Raw genomic sequence first — 20,599 nt, forward strand, 5'->3', positions numbered from 1 at the left:
ATGGACCTGCCTGTATTACAGAACAGGGGAGGAAAGTGGGACAAATCCAGTGGGACATACCTTTAACTTTACATCCTTTGTACATGGGGATGAGTCTGTCTGGGCCTTCTGGTGGCTCAGAACGGGGCTGAAGGGTTGGATCAAGGAGACTCAGCATGGAGGCAGCAAGCTCAAAGCCAATCTCTCTGGAGTTGAAGTTGCTGTGTGTCCATTCATCTTTACAGTATCTCCTGGAGAACTTTGTTAGAGGACCTGCAGCCCTGATGCTGACATCATTGGTGCAGAATTTGGCATCAATCACAAGCTTTCCATCAAAAACAAGGCAAGCATCATTGACTGCCTTAAAGGTTTCATAATCCACTGCCCTGTAGGCAAAGCTAAAAAATGCCTAAAAAGAGATATAAATAATTGTAGATTATATTATATATTATTTACTGGCTAATTTCATAAATCAAAACCCACACTTTGTTCTGAATGTTATTTATTTAAAAAAAAAGAATAGAAAATATAGTATGATTTTATATACACAGATAGATCCTTCTGCTACCAAAATGAAAACAAAGATATTAGAAAGGAGAATTACCAAACTAGACTCATCTGCTTCTGGTTATTAGATGAGTTTTATTTTAAAAGCTCCACTGTTCACCATATGTGAAACTACTATGAGTGGCCATGTGTATTTTCTGTTAGTACAAGCACAGGACATAGAAGACCTGAACCCTCTATGAAGTTGGTTTGCTTCTTTCAAATGCTCAAGCCAACCTGAAACCCCAAGGAATAGAAAAGCACAGTGTACTTTGCCTTCAGCAGGATAACTGTGTATTACAAATGTTTTCCCAACTGTTGAGCCTGTTTACCAACAAACTGAGTTACTCTGGCTGCCAGCACAGGGACAGTCAATGAAATGGAAAGATCAGAAATTAGAAATGTCATCCTCATTCCAACTACAGCAGCATAATTTCAGCCAGTGGAAGCTGCAGAGACCAAGGAGGTTGTGAGCAGTGCAAGAGGACTGAACATTCTCAGGAACAGGAAAGCTTCCAGGTTTGTTATATTTGACAGTGTTATAGATTTTGGAAAGCATATCCAAATTTTGTCAGGACTGAAACACCTCTCTAACTACTCCAGACCTGGATCATCCTTGCTTTAGGAGGCAGGCTGACCTGTACCTCCCTAAAGCATGGGACTGCTGTACTCTCTAAGGCCAGGCACTGGGCTGGCTGTCCATCAGATCCACCCAGATCACCCAGGCCAGCCCAGAGGAGGCTGTGTCTGCAGGGAAACTGTCTGGGACATTTGGCATCAGCTGCTGAGGCTGGTAATGAGCACAGCAGATACCTATTTGGTATGTTTTGTTTTGTGAGACTGAAAAAGGTGGGACTTCCACTCTTTGAAAAGATGGCCTGTACTGTCTTAGGCAACCTTACAGTCCTGGCCCTGAGGTAGGGAATTATCTCGGGACCAGCAGCTACTGAAGTCACAAGCTCATCTTCCCCACAGGAATATTTCAAGGACATTTAAAGAAAATCACCTTAAATCTCTCTTTTGAGTCTCAAAGAAAAAAAGCTAGTGATAATTCCCTCCTTTTGTCTTCTTGTGGCACCTGCACAGTGGCTCTCCTGGGACACCAGGAAGCAGATCAGACAGACCCCACCTCCCCCAGAGAGGAGCCCCGTGACCAGCAGTGCAGAGCAGGTGGTGCTGGAGCAGCCCTGGAGTGGAACAGATGCACAGGCAGCACAGCCCCGGACAGGGATGGTGCCTGAGGAGCAGCTTTGAAACCCAGCACCACCCTCACCTCTGCCAGAGCGCCGCGAGAGCAGATGTGGGAGAAGCTACAACTACGAGCAGTGTCCTCAAAGCTGCCTCGTGCCAGGCTAGCAAAACATGGGCCCCAAGCAAGTGTAAAACAAGGGCGCACACTGGACATGGAGGGTTAAAAGGAACAAGAACAACAAGGCTGAGAGATGTTTTGAACAAGACCGTGCTCTACAAAGGGCACGGACGAAGACTGATCATCACTACAACAGAGTTTGTGAAGCTCCAGAGCCCTCACACAGAGCTTTCCTCATTAGTGCTCTCAGCTTTTAAAATCATTAGATGACAAGTCACAGGTTGCTGTCCCCCATCAAGAAATATTCCTGTACAGGCTGAGGAAAGGGTGGAAGTATGCATTCCCTTGCTGCTTTCATCCTCAATAGCCCAAGACATAACTGTGTCAGGACAAAGCAGCATCCATAATCTGTCCTTCCCTTAGTGCCATCTTAGGGAGGACACAGCTGTGACCTTGGTAAAGGTGTTACCCAGTTGTACCCCCAAAGAGCTTTCCTGGGGACTAAGTAAAGTGTCACATGCTCACAGCCGGCTGGATGAGCCAGCTGGAAGAGAAGGCACAGGAGAGGGAAGCAAAGGGAGTTGGAAATTTTAGCAACACTGGCACAGCAGAGATGCAGCAGCAGAGGAGCCAGAGCCCCTGGGCTTGTTTGTAGATAAACCAAGTGATGAAGTATGCACAGCTAAGGGAATTCTGACCATCTAGGAGAGCAAAATCAGGGAAGCTCTGCCCATGAGGGCAAGGGGACCACACAGCCCCATGTCCTGCTGGCTGACAGGCAGGACGGTGTCACCGGAGGGGAGGGGAGGGCTGCAACCTCCAGGCTGGGAGCCATCTGTCAGCCCAGGCAGGAGGGAGGGAGGCTGCTGCTTTAGGGAAAGAGGAGATTTTCTCCTGTTGTTTTTATCCTGCAGGACTCAACAAATTAAGTCCCCAAGAACTGCCAATCAACAGCTGATACTGGCTCAAATCCCAAAAGGCACAGGGCTGCTGCAGCACCGATTCCTGCACAGCCTGGTCTCTGGTGAGCACAGCTGCCCTCCTGGCAGAGGCTGCTCTCCTGAGCCTGGCATCCCCTGAGCCCGGCCTCCCAGGCAGCTCGAGCCTTGCAAGGCAGCTGAACTGGTCTTGGAGAATATAAAGCCCCTGACATCACAAGTAATTAAACATCTCCCATCTTAGAGGTTGGAAAAGAGAGATCTTGAGAGGGAAGGACCATGGCTGGAAGAAGAACGAGCAGGGACACAAATGGGCAAGAGAAGCAAACCCCAAGGCAGGGGAGGTTTAAGGGAACAGCCACATGGGCCAGGTGGTGGGGAAAAGAGGGGGGGCTGATGGGGAGGTGGTGAGTGAATACCAAGTTGCAAGAATGAGAACCACATCAAGATACCTGTGGAAGAATGATAAAAAAGGAGGAGTTTCAGGGAAAGAAGAGAGATCTTGAAGAGCTGCATATGAGAAGAGTGGGAGAAATGTCACTACTGACACAGAGACCAAAGTCCAGAGACCACTATGGGTAAAAGTGCTGTGCGCGGTCTTCACCCCCCTGAGGAAGGGTTCAACTATCCCTATGCTAAAAAGAGAAGGGCTGCAGTGCAGGGGAGCCAGTAGGGACCCCAACACCTGGGGAGCTCTCTGGGAAGCACAAGGACAAGCACACAGCTTGTCCTTCCCACAGTGACAGCCGCTCCTGCACAAAGGAGCAGGCACACAGCGGGGTGTGCGGGGCAGAACGGCAGCATCCCATGGAGGGAGGTTCTGAAGTGACTATCAGAAGTGCTCGCTCCTGTGGATTAGCCCAGTAAAGGAAAACAGAACAATCCTGACCTTTAGGAACAGCTAAAACTTGTTCCCAGCCTCAGAGCAGAGCCACACCTGTGAGTGTACCTACACCTAAGATATTAGTACTGGAGCTGAACAGAACTGCAGCCATTGATGTAAAGGGAGAGAAATCTGCTAAAATACATTTTCATTAAGTTACATAGTAGGCCTCTCTATCCTAATGTTTTTGGTTTCTACTGTGACTTAATCAAGTGCACATAACTATAGACAGGAGTAATTGCACACATTTAAATAAGGAAAGGTTTTCTGGAATTACTTCGAAAATGAATTAAGAGTATTTGTCACTCAGCAGCAAACTACTACTTGTGTATCAGGTGACTTAAATACATTTTAATCCAAATCAGTCAGGGCATTAACAATGGGTTTATTTTGATTTTTAGAAAGCCAATCCTTGAGACTAACAAGTGAATGTTCAGTCTCCTAGAGACAATGAGAAACAGATAAATCAGTGAGGGACTACCTAAATGTGATGGCCTTTGTCTGAAGGGGATGCACTGAAAGCACACACTTACTGAGCACTGCAGCTTCAGCGGGGTTGTGGCAGTGGTGAAGGCAGCCCAGGTGATCAGCTCCGGGTCGCTGCCCTCGCCCCACTGTGCCAGGACACTGTCCCCGTGCAGGGCCACGCCAGCCTGTGCCAGGGCCTCCCGGACAGCGCCCTCCACCTCGGCGTTGGGGAGACAGGGAACATCCGAGCTGAGCGGGGGCTGCACGAGGTGGATGCGAGAACCATCAATTCCAAGAGATAAGAGGGTTTCTACTGTGGTGTACATGTCAATTGTATTCCCATAGACAATGACGTTCCCTAAGAGGAAAAAAAAGAGGGGAAAATTTCTAAGACATACAATGAAAACCTTATTAGGATAACTCAGATGATAATAACGTGAAATTGCTCTCTTTGACCCTCTTATTTCTCTGATGCTATGAAGCAAACAATGTTACCTAGCAACAGCAGCTAAGATAATTTAGTAAAGAATCTGCACAAAACATCCCACAAAGTAGGCAAGTACTTAACACAGAAGTATGACATTCATCCTGACCCCATAATTTGAAATTATTTTGATTGAAAAGCCTCTAGGGGGGGAAAAAAAAAAAATCACCATTTTTTTGTTCTCTCTCCTCAATTTTGCTCGTTCAAAGGACTGATGGAGGGAGCAGACAGGAGCAAATTAAATACATGATGCAGAAAAACCCCACAAACTGTGGAAAGGTCAAGTTATAGAAAACAAGCCTTTGTGCCACATGGTCATCAGTGCTGCAGCTTCTTTCTGCCAAAGCCTGATCTCCAGAGAATGGGGCCAGCCCTGCAGACGCACCCTGTCCCACCACCATGGCAGGCAGAGCTCTGCACCGCTCTCTCGAGGTGCCTCCCTCCCTCACATCACACAAGCTCTGAGCCAGCCAGGCTCCATCCCTCCTCATGCTGGAAGTCAGCAAGCTGGATACAGACATGATCAGCTGCTGGGACAGCAGTGTGTGGGTCCTGCTGCTCCTTCTGCAGGAACTGCTCCTGAAACCAGCTCCATCTTCCCACCCTGGGCACCCAACCCAACACACACCTCCCACCTGCCACTGCAGAGCCACAGGGCAGGGCCTTGCACGTTCCTGTCCTGAACTGGTGCCACTTCAAAGGGCACAGTCAGAGCTGAGCAGGAATACACGGGGATGGGAGAGTCCTGTTCTGTGTGAGCACAGCAGGACTCTCCAGCCTAACAGCTAAAGCCCTCCTGGTGATAAGGGAGGCAGAGTTGGGATGCATCGGAGCAGCTGCATGTTTTATCTCAGGATGGTCTAATATAAAACACACAAACATTCCTCTGAGCAGGGACTGAAACACACTCCTCTCCTGCCCATTCCAAGCACAGGAGAGCTGAGCCAGGCCTGCCCCAGCCCCAAGCTCCAGCCTCGGGGCAGGAACAGCTCTACCTGCCTGCCAATATCCACATCAGCTCCTGCATGCTGGCTGTCTCAGGACAAGGATCTGACCTGCCAGCACGAGGATGCATCAAAAGCACAGTCCTCATGCTTTAATGTCCCATACCTGGGCAGTGCTGCAACTAACCTGCACATTCATCTCAGCACTGGCATTTATGTCTTGCCACGAGTGACAGCACCCCCTATACATAAATTGTATTATTTACAGGCTAAGCTGATTTCACTGGGACCATGTTTTACTGCATGAGACACAGGGCAATACTAAACTGAACATGCACACAGCCCAAGCTCCCAGGAATATTAATGATAAAAATGTTAACAGATGTTCTACCATTCCCCTTTGATTACAAGGTTATTTTATTTGTCCCTATCAGTTTAGCTATTTGTAGCTGCCAAATAAACATCTCTCTTCATAGCTGCCAGAGAACAGAACCACCCCATGAGTACACTGCTCAGAAATTATGGAAAACATGTTTTTACTGTTCACAGCAATGACCAGGGGAACAGAACAATTTTACCTGCAAATGCATCACTTTGAAATCATAAGAAGAAAGATCTTACTAATTCCATAAATATCATACAGAACAAGGGAATTCTGTCCAATATGTTCATCACTGAGCTGACTTTCCAAGCCAGAACCCATTCTGTGGCTCGTGCCTGCCAGGACACCTGTCTGCAGGCAGTCCTGGCCTCAGGAAAGGTCCAAAAGAGAAGACAGACATAAAACTGATCATTTTTTCCCTGCTGCAGCAAGGTACAATGCAAGAAGCAACGAAGCAGAACTTGGGGTGAAAGACCAGATTTGCTACACTCATTTTCAGTAACTCAACACGCTGAGAGTGCAGGCAAGAAGGTGGTGTGCAGGTGCTGACAGCCTCATGCTATGTTTACACACTTTAGATTTGTGAGGAATGAAACACCAGGAGCTGAAGAGGCTACGGTGGCTGGAAAAGGAGGATGAGGAGGGCTTCCCAGAGGCATGGCCCAGCAAAGCTCCATTCTGACTCTGGGGCAAGGCTGGGCTGAGACACCTTTGCCATTTGGCAGCACCAGTTCCCTCAGGAGGAAGCTCAGTTTCTGCATTAGACACTGGCATTTAGGGAAATACAAGATCAGATTCAAGCCCCACATTTGTCATGGAAAATTAAAATTCTGTTTTATATGGTAATATTAAATACAACTGCATTAGATCAGGGAAAGCAGTGCTCCTTTACTGACCTCTTGTAAATCAACAATTTACTGCTTCTGCTTATTACAATATTAGTGGCTTTTTAGATGACAGTGCTAGTAGTCTAAGAACTACAGATATTCATTATGGACTGAAATTATGTCCACTGGACAGAGAGCAGTTGCTCAGGATGCTTTTATTATTTAACTACATGAAAATGCATCTGAGTAAACATAATAATCTTTCATGGAAAAAGCAGCCATAAATAAAGATCATTACAGTAGTTTTATCATTTATTACCCGAGTGTCAGCATCCTGCTGCAGAGAAGACTCATTCATTTTCCACAAGTGGAAGCACAAGATTTCGGTGACCCCAGCATGACCTGAACCTTTGCAGTTTGCAAAAGCTAAAGGAGAAACCCAGTATGAGCCAAAGCATCAGTGGCTTCGGTAGGTGGTTCATGCACTGGAATTTTAATGCGAGAGTATTCCTACAAACACGCTTTTAATAAGGCAGTAAACTATGCTTGGGTATAGAGAGAAAATAATTGCTCCATTTTGGGCCATTAAAGCAGTTTTGTTCCTTCCTTTACTTCCATCCCACTTTTTATGTTCGTGGCAAGTGCAGAGCTAACGGGAGATGGATTTCAGGTAGTCCCCACTCCAGCTGTCCCAGGTTCCATGCAGCAGCTGGGTTTCACAGCAAAGCCGCAGGAGCAGCCACGGGGCCAGGGCTCGCCCTGCTCCAGGGCTGGCCACAGCACTTCCCTAAAGGAATGCCACCGGGGGGTGAGCCTGGCACCACACCACTGCCAGTTCTCATTATGCTCAGGAGAGAGAGAAACTATCTCATTACACTCAGGAGAGAGAAAACACGTCTTCAGGACAGTCCCTGGGACAGGAACTCCCCCCAGACAGCTTTCCTGCTCTGAACTGTCCTAACTCAGAGCTGGCAGGAGCTGACACAACATGAACTCACTGACTGCCTGCCCCTGTTTCTGTAGTTCAAAGCTGACTGGGAAGCCTGGATGATCCCAGGTATTTTCAACAGCAAACACAGTGGATGAACTAACGAATACATGAGCAGAGTACATGCACCAAGGCTGAGGAAGTACAGGGATGGGGGACATCTAAACAAATGTCTGATTTTAAGGGTTACAAAGAGAATACCAGGAGATTGCAGTTCTCTGTGAAAATCTGTAACTAGTGCAACTAAATACAGTGCTGACAGAGACTTCCTAATTTAGACCTGTTTTCTTTGTGTTACATCACATCTATATAACAGAAAAACACATCCACTAATTAAATTATTATTTAATTGGCTAATTAATGACTCCAGCCAGATTTGCATTTAGGACTCATTTTGTTTTATATAATAATAACTGCAGATAATTAATCTATCTCAAGCCTTTCTTTCCTAGCTAAATATGCTGGGTATCAAAAATGACAACAAATTGTAAATTAATCTGGAAAACAAAGCACAGCAGATGAAAGACTTTGTTAGAATTAATCAGGCACCAATTACACCATGGAATTAAGGAACCACTAAGCCTAGGAAACATTTCTGTAAGTGTGCACACATTAAAGCCCCCTTACCTCTGGAGCTGACCAGGTTTTCCTGCAGCCAGTGTGCTGCCCACAAGCAATCCTGGTCATCATTGAGAGTGAAGTGATTGGAAGGGATTTTCCCCGTGTATCTCTGTGGCCACTCACTCATGACTTGGCTGTCAGTTGGGAGTTTGATATCTGCTCCAGTGGGAGCCAGGGCCTGGAAGGGATGAATTGGTGAGCAAGTGGTTATCTGGCACATACCTTGGAGACATTAAAAGACAATGACACACTCACTTTGAATGCCTCAGGCTGCTGTCCATGCACACCCCAACCCTCCTTCACACTCAGCAGCAGCAAACACACCCGTGGCCACAGAACATGGATTCCTACTGGTCTGAGTTCACACACTGTGCATGTATTCCCTGTTTTCTATGGCTTGTGGGTGACCATTCCAAACAACAGTGCCAGTACGAGTGGAAGCACATGGCAAACACCACAGACTGCACAGCAAACAGCAGAAATACCCCAACACACAGCTGAGGGATCTCTGCAGTTCTCTGACTAACAGACAACTTGAAAAGGAGATTCTTTGTTAGCTCAGACTGCCTCCACTTTTTCTCAGCAAAATTAACTTTCTAAAATAAGAGATTTTGTCCCAGAGAAAGGGGCAAAAACCTGCTTTATGGTTCAAATGCCAGGATTCAGTACCATGTTCACTGTATAATGCTGCTTTACAGTAACAAACTCCACCTGAATTACACAAAGCAAAAAGGGAGTCTCATACAGGACTTGTGCAGCACCAGTGATCCACATCCTGAGCAGTGTTCTCACAGCCAACCACATCAACTGAAATCAGGTTGGGTCACATAAAACCAGGCATGACATCAAAAGACCTTACTCAACAAGAGAATCCTCTAAATCATAACAAATGTTTTAGTAGGCATTGATTTGACTGCTAACCAAATAAGGGACAACTTATAAAAAGGATGGACTGGAGCTCTGTGTAATAAAACAGAAGCCAGACAACAAAACTAATTCCTTCCTGTCCTTCTGTAGAGCTTAGAAGTGAGAATAGATGATGGGATTTCTTTTCACTTGCTTTCTTTATCTTTCTTTCTCCTCCCCTGCAGTTACTGTCCATAAATTATTTTGCAAGTTAGAGTTACCTCCAAACATCTTTTCCTAGGAGCACTTTTTCAGCCCACACTTCAGCTTTTGTTTCATCCCCACTGAACAGTGACCACAGGCTGCTGTTTAAGTGTGGTTCTGCCCTGAGAGGTGATCACAAACCCCCCAGCCTGCTGTACACATGCAGACAGACCCTGCTGTGGGCTGAACACCCTCATGTTCATGTGTGGGACATGGCACAGCACTGTACAACCTGCAGACACATGCTGAGATTCATCTCCTGATTTTAAGGGCAAAACGCCTTGCTCACAACTCCTATCCCAAACCACTCAGCAAAGCAAAGTCCTGCAGCAAGAGGGCTGTGCCAAGCTGCCTGTTTGGTTACACAGCCTGATGGCCCCGTGGGGACACATGAGCCAGAACCAGCCCTGCCCGTGGGGTCCGAGCGGAAGCTGAGCCTGTGGAGCTGGAGCTCAGCTTGATTCCACATCTTACATGCAGCTAAGGGTCTGCTTCAGTCTCAGTGCAAACTCAACTTGTGTGCTACAATACCAAGCAGCATCACAGACATGCCTAGGCATGGTCATCACGTGAGACAAGCCATTAATTTGATAAGGAATTCTCTCCACTGCCAAAACTAGGTCAAATGGCATTAGACCAGCTGGAGTTAAGTCTCCTGTGGCTGGGGCCACATGTCAACTGGGCCTACTCTCAGCAGGTTTCATGGTCACAGTGGCAAAAACACCAGCAGCTTTGCTTCGTCCCCAGTCCTGAGCAGTGCCACTGCTGGTGGGGAGTTGTGTCCAACCCCTCCTGTCCCCTGAGCTTGGCTGCGGCACCGACACAGCCCAACGCGCTGCACTGCAGGGCTCAAACTGCCTGGAGCTACCCTTGCTAAGGCCTGCTCTGCTGATCCCAGAACACTGTTCACTGGAGGCACTGGGAATGCTGGGTTGGTTTGCACTCTGCACACCACCTCACCTGGTAGTTCTGCCCCGTGCACAGCACTAGGTAGTCGTATGGCACTTTCTTCTCCTCGGAAACAACTACGTATTTGGCAGCACGATTTATGCCAGTCATTTTACCAACTACAACGTTAACCCAGGAACAAAGTGACATCTGTGCATAATCTTCATCATTAAAACAGTGGCTGTGAAGAAAGAATATCTGTAAGTGACATTTCAGCAGCTGACAGCAGGCATTAATTAGACATCTGGTGAGCTCGGCCGCGGCCCTCAGTGGTTCCGCCTGCTCCCTCACTGTGAGTTTGCCACAGTCTATGGCAAAAGACCAGTCATTATCAAGTACTCAGTTACAAATTGTCAACTTTCTGCTGAAACCAAACAATCCCTCCCAGCACTGGGCCATACAACCACGTAATTTAAGAACAAAGTCAGAAATACATGCTTTACTCTGCTTTTCCTTTGCAGGCTGATGAGAGGAGGCTTTTGCACCTGCAAAGAAAATACTTTAACGGTCCAATTTTTTCTCCAAGACAAGTCTCTCTCATTCAGCTTTTTTGCTGCCTTTGCTATTCAGCTTCACCGGTCATGGCTGTGGTGAGACAAATGCAGGGAAGGCACCACTAGCATTTTAGCATCTGTGTTCCAAAGTATTAGTCCAAAAAGTTTAAAAATTAATAGAAAGCTATGAAAATTGTTGTGAGAGCTAAAAGGAAAAGGCAGAGGTCTCAAAACTCCTGTTGGTGACCCTTTTACAAATGAACTTCTCCACAATGCAAGAATAACAAATTCTGAGAACATACTAAACTGTTCCTCTACCCCAAACTTCCAAAAGCCTCTAAGATGCAACTGAATTCCTCTGCGACGGTCAGGGTGTGCATAGAGCACACACTACAAGCACCACTTTCTCCCACAAGCCCAAATGTGATTAATCCAAGGGGCTGGGCCCGTGCTCGAGCGTTTGATGCCCTTCTGTGGCACTGGTGGTCACAGCAGAGAGTGTGGGCAGAGAGCAGCACTCCAAGCTGTGGCCTTGCCATCAGTGCCAGGGTGCACATCCTAACACAGAGCAGCTTGTTACCCACTTCCCAAAGCTGGCATTCAGGATGCCACAGGAACAAACACAGTTGCTTTCATGACCTGGATTACCAGGCTTTCTGAGGTGCTCTGCATCCTCTGCACTCACAGATACCAGAGGCAAATAAATGAGAATCACTGACAATTCTAAACTGTAATCATGAAGAAATCTATAAATAAGGTGGACATCAAGGACAGGGGAGGGTTTTCAAAAGCACCTTCATAATTGAGGTGCACAGCTCCCAGGAGACTGACACTCCAAAATCACAGGGATGCTTTCAGAAATCATACCCTGCAGAGTTTAATTTTCACTCTTAATCTGCTTTCAGATTTTAACAGCTAAATCTAGTGAGGCAGTTCTGAACCATAACTTTCCGTCAGGCAGGCTGCTTTGTTAGTACAACTGTTTTTTACAGTGCACTTAGGAAAAAGAGTACATGAATTTATGTGAGCATATAACCCCTTCATTTGCTAGACTTGTACTTGAACACACCTCTTTCTACAGTAAAAAAATTAATTCAGGTAACTACTTATAAAAAACTTCTTGGCAGGGCAAAATACCAAATGAGATCAGGTGGTTTTACACAGGTTCCCATCACATCATTTTCACATCTTTGTAGAGATTTCATTTGTAAGGTTCAGCAAGCAGACATGGAGTTGTTTTGTCATTTAAAGAGCCAGCCCTGTAGTGCACTGCTGCTCACTGACGACAAGATTTGGTAAAATACGATGTGCAGGCTCCAAAGAGTCACATAACAAATCTAAATAACTTACACTAAGTTCATTCCCCAACTATTCAGAATAAATGATCCATTTTAATTCCATGCTTCTCAAAGCCCAGAACAGTCATGTTCCTGTCTACAGGGAGGACTTCTAGTCACTATTCCAAAATAAAAAATAAAGCCATCAAAACAAAATTGGTGTATTTAAGTGAGAATTATGTTCTGCAAATTTTAATAAGGTAACATTTTATCCTATGAAATGGAAGATATCTTACAGTGTTTGACAGTCCCCAGACACAGTCAGGGCTCTCACCATCTTCCCTTCAGCTGCTGTACAGCAGCCCCAGCTCTGGGACCACGCTGTGGCTGGGACTGGGGACAGACTGTCACAGCCCAGGGACTGGCACACACAGCCCGTGAGCAGAACTGATGCAACACAGTTCTGCCAAACCGATCCACAGCAACAATCCTAAAATTTCCCCCTCTACCATCAGTGGGCTCTGCATCTCACCACGTGCTGCTCTGAGTCAGTCACTGATCATTTTACTAATATTAATTCCTGTACATTCTTTGCTTCAGCATTATTTGGAACAAAATCCATGAAAGTTAAAACCCAAGTAAGATTTAAAAAGCGAGCAGATGTCTTCTGTCATTTAACCTGGGATCTAAACAACCTAAAAAGCCTTGGAAGATAGAGACCAGTGGATTGCTGTCCAGAAGTTACTGCTTTGGCACTATTTCCCTCCTCATAGTTCTACCCAGTTCCTCCAGATGAGTGCATGCTGGATGGACAGACTGGAGCATTTTGGGGCTGTCTATGGATCTAGCTAAAATTTAGGACAGGTTCACAAGAATTACAAGGTGTTATGTTTTCTGCTGGAGCTACAAAAGTGTTTAGATGTGAAGTCAAACCTGTTAATTAAAAATCTTCTACGCTTGGAGCCTGGTGGATCTTTTCCTGGAAGGCCATGAACTGAAATCAAGGTCAGGTTGTTGAACTTCAGACGAGGCCTGTGGAAAGAAAAACAAACAGCCCCATGTGGACCAGAAATTCAGAGGGCACATCAAAGGAACAGTACAGAACTCCTTGTTCAGGAGGATACAGAAAGCAATTCCTTTGCACAAGCACAAAGTGTTTGGTCATTGTGCTCAGATACAGGTGTCTCTGGATACAAGAAGAACAATTTCCACTGCAGTTTCAGTAACACTGGGGGGGGGGACAAGACTAACAGTATGTTGAACTAAATGTGATCTGACATTTAAAAACAAATAAATATTACAAGTGATTAAGCCTTCTAATCTTCAAGGCTTTCTGTAAGTTAAGGATGGACTGATGCAAATGGTACAAAGGAATCAGAATGTTTTTTATCAACCAATGTTAATTTGTTATTCATACATTTAAAAAATATATTCAAACAAAGTTAAAGGTCATACTTAAACCAAGGAATTTCAAGGTTATGGCAGCCCCTCTCAAAATGCATATTAATAGTTTAATTCTGGATTATGGATTATCTGTGGTAAATCTCCATGCATACTCAGGCCGAGCACAAAGTAATAAATAACCTTAATGTAACAAAGTGCATATATTTATACAGATTATGGGCCTGATTCTCATTTAAATTAAGGTCACTCTGCAGAGGTGGGTGTAAATAGAATTTGCTCTTCATTTACGGCCACATTATGCTGGCTGAGTGATACAAAATGGTCTTCATGTAAATGAGAGCGAGGCTGATCCCCGAAGCTGAATGTGGAGTGATGCCATCTGCACACAGGGACTGCTGCGGCGGGGCACTCACAGAGCCTCGACAGGAACCCCACACACCTACACAGCAGGGCTCCTGGGCAATTAGTGTACCTGGGATTAATTACACAAACACCCCAGACATCCTCCTGCCCTCACAGCAAGGAGGTTTCCTTTCAGCGTGGAGCCCAAGTCATCTCTGTACACACTGCATGGCCTCTTGCCAACAGGTCTCCAAACCCAGGTGCTACAATAACATTAGGTTTCAATTACATTAACAATATTTAGGATGAAAACATTGCAAGCAAGCAAGCATCAGGAACATGACAGAACAAAGGTCCAAGGCAACATAAATGTGCCTCTTTTGCATGACTGCACTATGATGCACTTTATTGATCTGGTCACATACCATTTTCCTCTGCAGATGCTCTACCTCTATTGAGTCCACACACACTCCTCCAGGATTTCCCCAGTCATATGGTATTTGTTCCCTGCTTCCCCATTGAGCGAGAGGCTTCAATTCAGAGCTTTCACTCAGTACGATTTACTAACTAATGATTTACTTCTACCTCAGCGCTCCCATGGCATCCCCATATGCCCCAAACATTAATTCATGTTTCCCATTCATTCATCTCGAAGGCATCAAAATGTTGATTAGCATCTCCTTAGCATACTGGGATGAAATGAGTCATATCTTTGATTCCCACTTCACACTGAGAACAACCCAGGCACAAAGCCCCCTGGATGAGCTACCCCGAGCCGTGCTGGTGCTGGGGGCAGGATGCAGAGCCCCTGGGGCTGGTGCCCTGCCCGTGCTCCCAGTGCTGCACAGCTACGGGCACAGCTCGGTGCAAACAGCAGTCCTGGCTTCAAACAGAGTAAACTGCGTCTGCTGCTGACTGTCACATTTGTTCAGTCTTTAAGCACAGGCTGGTACTTGGGAAAATTATCAGAATCTTTCAATAAGTAACTGTAGCTGCAATGCCCAACCCCAGGATTTACAACACATTCACATATCCACAGTGTTCACTAGAGGGGAGCTGAGTGCTCAGCCACGGCTCCTGCTGGGCACAGGCACAGTCACCACAGGGTGACAGGCTGGGGGACTGGGACCAGCTCACTCTGCACCATCCTCCCCTTTCCTCCACAGAGCTTTGTTATTTCTAGGCTAACAGAAGGATGGTTTATTTACTGCAGCTTTTGATTCCTTACTGCTGCCTAAAAGCTCTTAATAACTGAAAAACAACCAAGGCTCTGGAAACAGGTAGTGGGTGTCAGGGGAGGGAATGACTTACACACTGCTAATAAATATAACAATGCCTGACAGGAAACAGGGCAAAGCAGAGGTTCCCATTTGGTGAAAAAGTCTTCAAGTTAAGAGACTGAACCAGTGCAACATCAAACAAGTGCACCTGCATTTTAGAAGCAAATAATTCCAGCAGGGATTCACGTTGCTGTGGATACAGAGGGAAGAACAGCTCAAAGATACTGGTAAAGCAGGGAGGGATTAGAGTATCTAGGGAAATAAGTAAAAGGTGTTGGGTTTCAGTGCACAGCTCTAGAGACAGGCTACAAAAAAAAAAAAAAGAGTCAGAACACTCTTGTCCTCAGAATAATACAGGGTTGTCAATTTACTGTGAGCATAATCAAAGGGACAAACAGAAAAGTTTTAGTACAGTATTTACATATATCCTGTTGTTTGTGAATCTGTTAGAATATTCCTTGCTTGTTTTTCTGGATTTTTGCCTGATGTCTTGCTACTTTTTTTTTTCCCTTCTGTGTGCAAAATAACCATGGAGGCTTAGATGGTGGAAACTGCCTGAACAAATAATTTAATCAATTGCTTTCATTAAGCCCCTCATTATCACAATAACTCACATCACTTTTGTTACAAAAAAATAAAGTGCAGTAAAGTAGTCCCCATGAACCTAAACATATCAATTTATTTGAAATCATGCATTTTTTGAAATTATTTTTCCGGTAATTTTTAAAATCTAAAATAAAAAAGGGAGACAGAAGATAATGCTTTATCTGGCTCCCAAAATTGTAAACTATGTCCACTGTAATCTCCTCTACACATAATCTTTAAAAGATAATATCTGGAATTATAACCTATCCAAAAGTAAACTCCTAATGCCACTTGGATCCTTAGCTTCCCTGTAACACAGTTCCTGTAAAAATCACATCTTGAGATAGTTCTGAAAATGGTAAAACATAGTGTAATTTCAGCACTAAATGCTGAAAGCTGCAATGTGAAAGCCTTGCATTGACAAAACTTCAAAATCAAAGACCTGTCCTGAAACAGAAAAAGGAGCCTTGAGATTTTTGTGGGGAGGAAGGAGCCCAGAACGAGAGATGATGATAAAGTCCCAGCAAGCAATACCCTGGTGTTGAAGGCACAGAAACTCAGCGTGCCCAGGTGTCAGTCCCATTGAACAAGGCAGATATAGGCAGCAGTATCCCTTTTCTCCCAAAACATAACCATTTATCCAAAGTAGGACCCCTTTTTGAGGAAACATTTCAAGAACTCAGCAATTGGGATTTGACTTGGAGAACAGACTTCACCAAAAGGAAAAGATATTCCAACAGCTTTTCCAGCTCCACACAAAACTCCGAGTAAAAATGCCCAGCTTAAAGGTTGCTCATACTAATAACCAGACAGAAACCCCACTCATTGCTGTTCCTGCTCCAGGATAAACACGTTACTCAGCACTCCAGGGTTGCTCTGAGCACCCTTTGCAGGCGGTGTTTCCATGCTGCCTGCACGCTCACTTTGCTTTGCTGGAGCCTTCAGTCGGCCACAGCAGCAGCCCAAGGGTTTGCTGTTTGTACCAACACCTACCAAAAGTGCCCGTGCTCCAGAACCTCCTCCGAGTGCATCAACTGCAGCCCCCAAGCAGCATTCCAGCTTCACTGCTGACCAACAGATGTCCAGCTACAAGTTATCCCTCTTTAATTACAAGTAAATAAAGATTATCCAGTTCTTAGGAAAAAAGTGTTAAGATTGTGAATGAATTTGCATCATGAAAGAAAGGACAACAACGAAGTATTTACACCAGGACACTTGTCCCTGAAAGGGTCAAGGAGGGGCTTTCCACACATCCCTGTGTTTTCCAACCTGTGTCCACGACTGTCCCTCCCATGCTCAGCGACTCAGAGAACACACCAACTGAACCAAAGAGAGCGTGGGATTGCCACTCCCGAGCCCAGGGCACGGGGAAGCCACTGCTTACTTCAGTGGGAGAAGTCACACCTTCTCCTTCTCAGAACACCAAATATTTCCATTCCAAGACAGGTCACAGCACTGGGAAATTCACCACCCTCTTTCATTTCAGAAAACACTCTAAATCCTTCAGAACAGAGAGATTAAAAGAAAAATGTTTGTGTCTGATTTTGATTTTTAAAAAATTCCAGATGCAATTTATTTAAAAACAAGAGTCACTTTTTAAAATGACACCTCAGCACAATATTTCATCATGTCCCATTACTTCCTCCTGGTATCAAAACAACATGCTTCCTTCAAAAAGTTACATGTTTGATGGAACAGCACTTTTCAGTGTTGTTTTTTCCAGGCACTTCCCACCAGGTTTCTTGGTGATGAATTTTACCAGATGCTGTCATCCAAGGAAGAGGAGCCTATAAGCCCAGGCCACGAAAGCCACCACTGTCACCACTTTTGACATCCTAGTAAAAATCCATTAAAAAAGCTAAAGAATATTTCCTTCACCCTTTGACTAACACCCTTCAAGGATGCTGGGAGTGCTTCTCTCCAACCCACCTCCTCAATATTATTATTCCACTAAACCCAAACACAGCCCTGTACCAGTCACTTGAAAGAAAATTAACTCTCTTCCCAGCCAAAACCAGGGCAATACTGTGTCAAAGCTGTTCCTCTCCAGTTAAATTTGTCTTCTCCTGCTAAATTATATCCATTTATCCTCTCCCTCTTCCCCCTTTAAGGGATCAGTCCTGAATTCCCTTCCATGGGGTTATTTTGCTGCTTGTCTCTCTCATCCTCTGCACTGACCCTTTTCCTAGAGAATATAGCTAAACACATCAGCAACTCTGACACCTTCCAATTCTTTTATTAATCCCTCCTTTTTTAGGCAGCTTTATAGCACCCCACAATCTTGATTTCTCCCTGTTACCCAACATGTCTTTCCAGTTTCTTCTTTCAAACTTCTATCCATCTCACAACTCATTTCTCTGAAACATCTCAGCCTCCTCTGTGGCAGTCACTGCTTCTGTCCTTCCAGCCACCTTTCACTGCCCAGCAACTGGTTTTGCTTTCCTCACCTCTGTTATCTTTTCCTATCCTTTTTTGCAACGTTCTTCTTCCACGGATTGTAGCTCTACAGTGTAATTCAGTTGAGCCTTTTTTCCTTTGTTAGACTAATCCTTTTCTGCACTTTTCTTCTCAACCCATACTGACCTTGGCAATTTTACCACTAAGCTCTTCTCCCTCCCTTACCCACCTTGTTACATTTTCTCCCAAGCCTCTGACAAGGTGCCACCAGGCTTTGAGTGTGCTGATCCCACTCAAATGCAGCACTTACCAGCAGACTTTTAACACCACACAACCAAGGGCCAACTACCTGTTTATTCACATATTTGCTTATTTCTTTCCTTAGTCCAACATCACTTCAGGCTCAAACATGAACTGCCTTACCACTCTGCACTGAGCAGTACTGTGAGCACACAGTCAACTTTTGTAGCACACTACAGACCACGTGAGGACTCATCTGACAGAGCTACACATTTTTTAGGAGGCTCTTCCAAAAACTTAGAGGATCCTGTCAAAATCTGTGGCATTTCTGGGATCTAGCTTATTAAAATCAATGTGGCCAAGTCCTTACAGTATGAATTGCTCAGAACAGGGAAATGTAAAGAGCTCTTTCCTTGGCCCATGCAAAATACATGGCTAATCAGACCCACCCATATCCTCGCACGGGGTCATTCACAGCTACGGAGTTCACAAGGGCAGCCCTACCATCCCAAACCTAAGGTCGCTTTGAGTCTGCCCAAATCAAAGTACCATCCAACCACTGCTTCAGTGAGAGCGCTTCCTTCCTAAAATTTCAATTTTCATTCCACAAGTGTTCCAGCATTTCATCCTGTTCAAAAAGGGCAATTATTTTTCTAGACAGAAAATGAGGGTTATCTGATGATGGCCTTGGTAGTTACAGTCTCTCACTGTTTAATTGCCTGGCAGAGTCCAAATCACAGTTCAGAGGCATCATCTCCATTTTCCACAAATAAAGGTACCATAAATTGGGCAGTAAAACTACAGCGTGGTTGAAATTTTGCTGGTTTGCCTACTGCTGGGCGAGTGCTTCAGTGAATAACAGTGCAAATTCCAGCTTGTTCATTGGACACTTTTAACATTATTGGCCAATCCCCCACGTTAAAACTATGGTGGCAGGAGTGCTATGGCTGCCTACTTACCAGAGTCCAGTTTTCCAGATTACTGCAGAGGAGAGGAGTATTTTGACTCCGTGATGTTGCCTGATGCAGATCTGGCCAACACTACCTTAACAGAGATAACAGAGCATGCACCCCAGAAACACCTCCTGACATCAGACAGACTGTCCTTGAACCTGAAGGGCTTGAGGTTAGTCCCAGCTGATGCCCAAGGACCCCACGTGCTCCTCCTCCAAGCAGGAGCACACATATTGTATATTCTGAGGCACCACCATGGTGCCAGGTCCTCATGCCAGAGAGCTGGCAGCCCAGGAAGGACAGGGACACAGCTGGGCCAAAATTCCCAACCCCAACCATGTGCCCGTGGCAGGTGCAGTGCAGGGCTCACAGCACCCAGCACTGGCAGCTCAGCGGGCACAGCTGGCTCGCTCACTGGGCAGCTCCACCAGCCACAGCTCCAGTCACGGGGTGCCCAGCTCCTCAGCAGGGCACTGGGATGCCCTGCAGACCTACAGATCCTTCCTGGGACAGCGATCCAGAAAAAGACCCTCAACACTTCCACTCAATAAGCATTCAGAAAACCAAGCTGGTCCCTTCAATTAGTGACCTCCATTCGTCACCACTGCTCATCACAGTACACAAACATGCACACACAAACAGGAACCAAATCCACACTAATCACTAGCGGGAAGGATCACATCTTAATCAGGCAATTCATTTTTTTTCTCCACTGCAGCAGCCTGAACAGCCTGCTGTGCTTCCAAACCAACCCACAGGCAGCCTACAGACTGCTCTGGGGAGCTGAGGGGTTACACCCCCTCTGTCACTTGAGGAGAGAGCTGGAGAACCTAAATGCAGTGTTTGCACTTGGAATGCTTCTGTATTTGCTCTGAACCGCATTGATCAGAGGTACCAGGTTACAAAGCTCATGGTGCTCATGTCCCACTGAGTCACCAGGAGGGGATGACAGATCCAAACCAGCATTCTATAAACCCCTTGTGACTCACTCCAAATTTGAGCAGGCTTTGTATGAGAAAACTACTATTGCCAAGATCAGCTTTAACAGGCAACAAGAAGTTATCGCTGTTCAAATATAAATAGTAACAAGAAAAAATTTACAAATACTTAAAAATTTCAAGTGTGAAAGGAAAGTTTGAGCTCCGAGAAATGTTTGCATATGTTTAAAGGGCACGTACTTCAAGTGGAAATCATCTCGTT

General features: G+C 45.5%; 1 protein-coding gene across 1 annotated transcript in view; it reads right to left on the bottom strand.

The window, feature by feature from the left end:
* Positions 1-20,599, bottom strand: part of CFAP61 (cilia and flagella associated protein 61) — a 106,128-nt gene that overhangs the window by 37,120 nt on the left and 48,409 nt on the right. The window contains exons 18-22 of the mRNA XM_039385790.1: positions 13,132-13,230; positions 10,440-10,608; positions 8,376-8,547; positions 4,189-4,481; positions 61-388 (exon numbers count right to left, since the gene is read on the bottom strand). Of these exons, the coding sequence (XP_039241724.1) occupies positions 61-388; positions 4,189-4,481; positions 8,376-8,547; positions 10,440-10,608; positions 13,132-13,230 (1,061 nt within the window). The remainder of the gene's footprint in view (positions 1-60; positions 389-4,188; positions 4,482-8,375; positions 8,548-10,439; positions 10,609-13,131; positions 13,231-20,599) is intronic.

The sequence above is a fragment of the Pipra filicauda genome, unplaced genomic scaffold (assembly GCF_003945595.2).
Source record: "Pipra filicauda isolate LSUMZ 115617 unplaced genomic scaffold, ASM394559v2 scaffold435_size564288_pilon, whole genome shotgun sequence".
NCBI lineage: Eukaryota > Metazoa > Chordata > Aves > Passeriformes > Pipridae > Pipra > Pipra filicauda.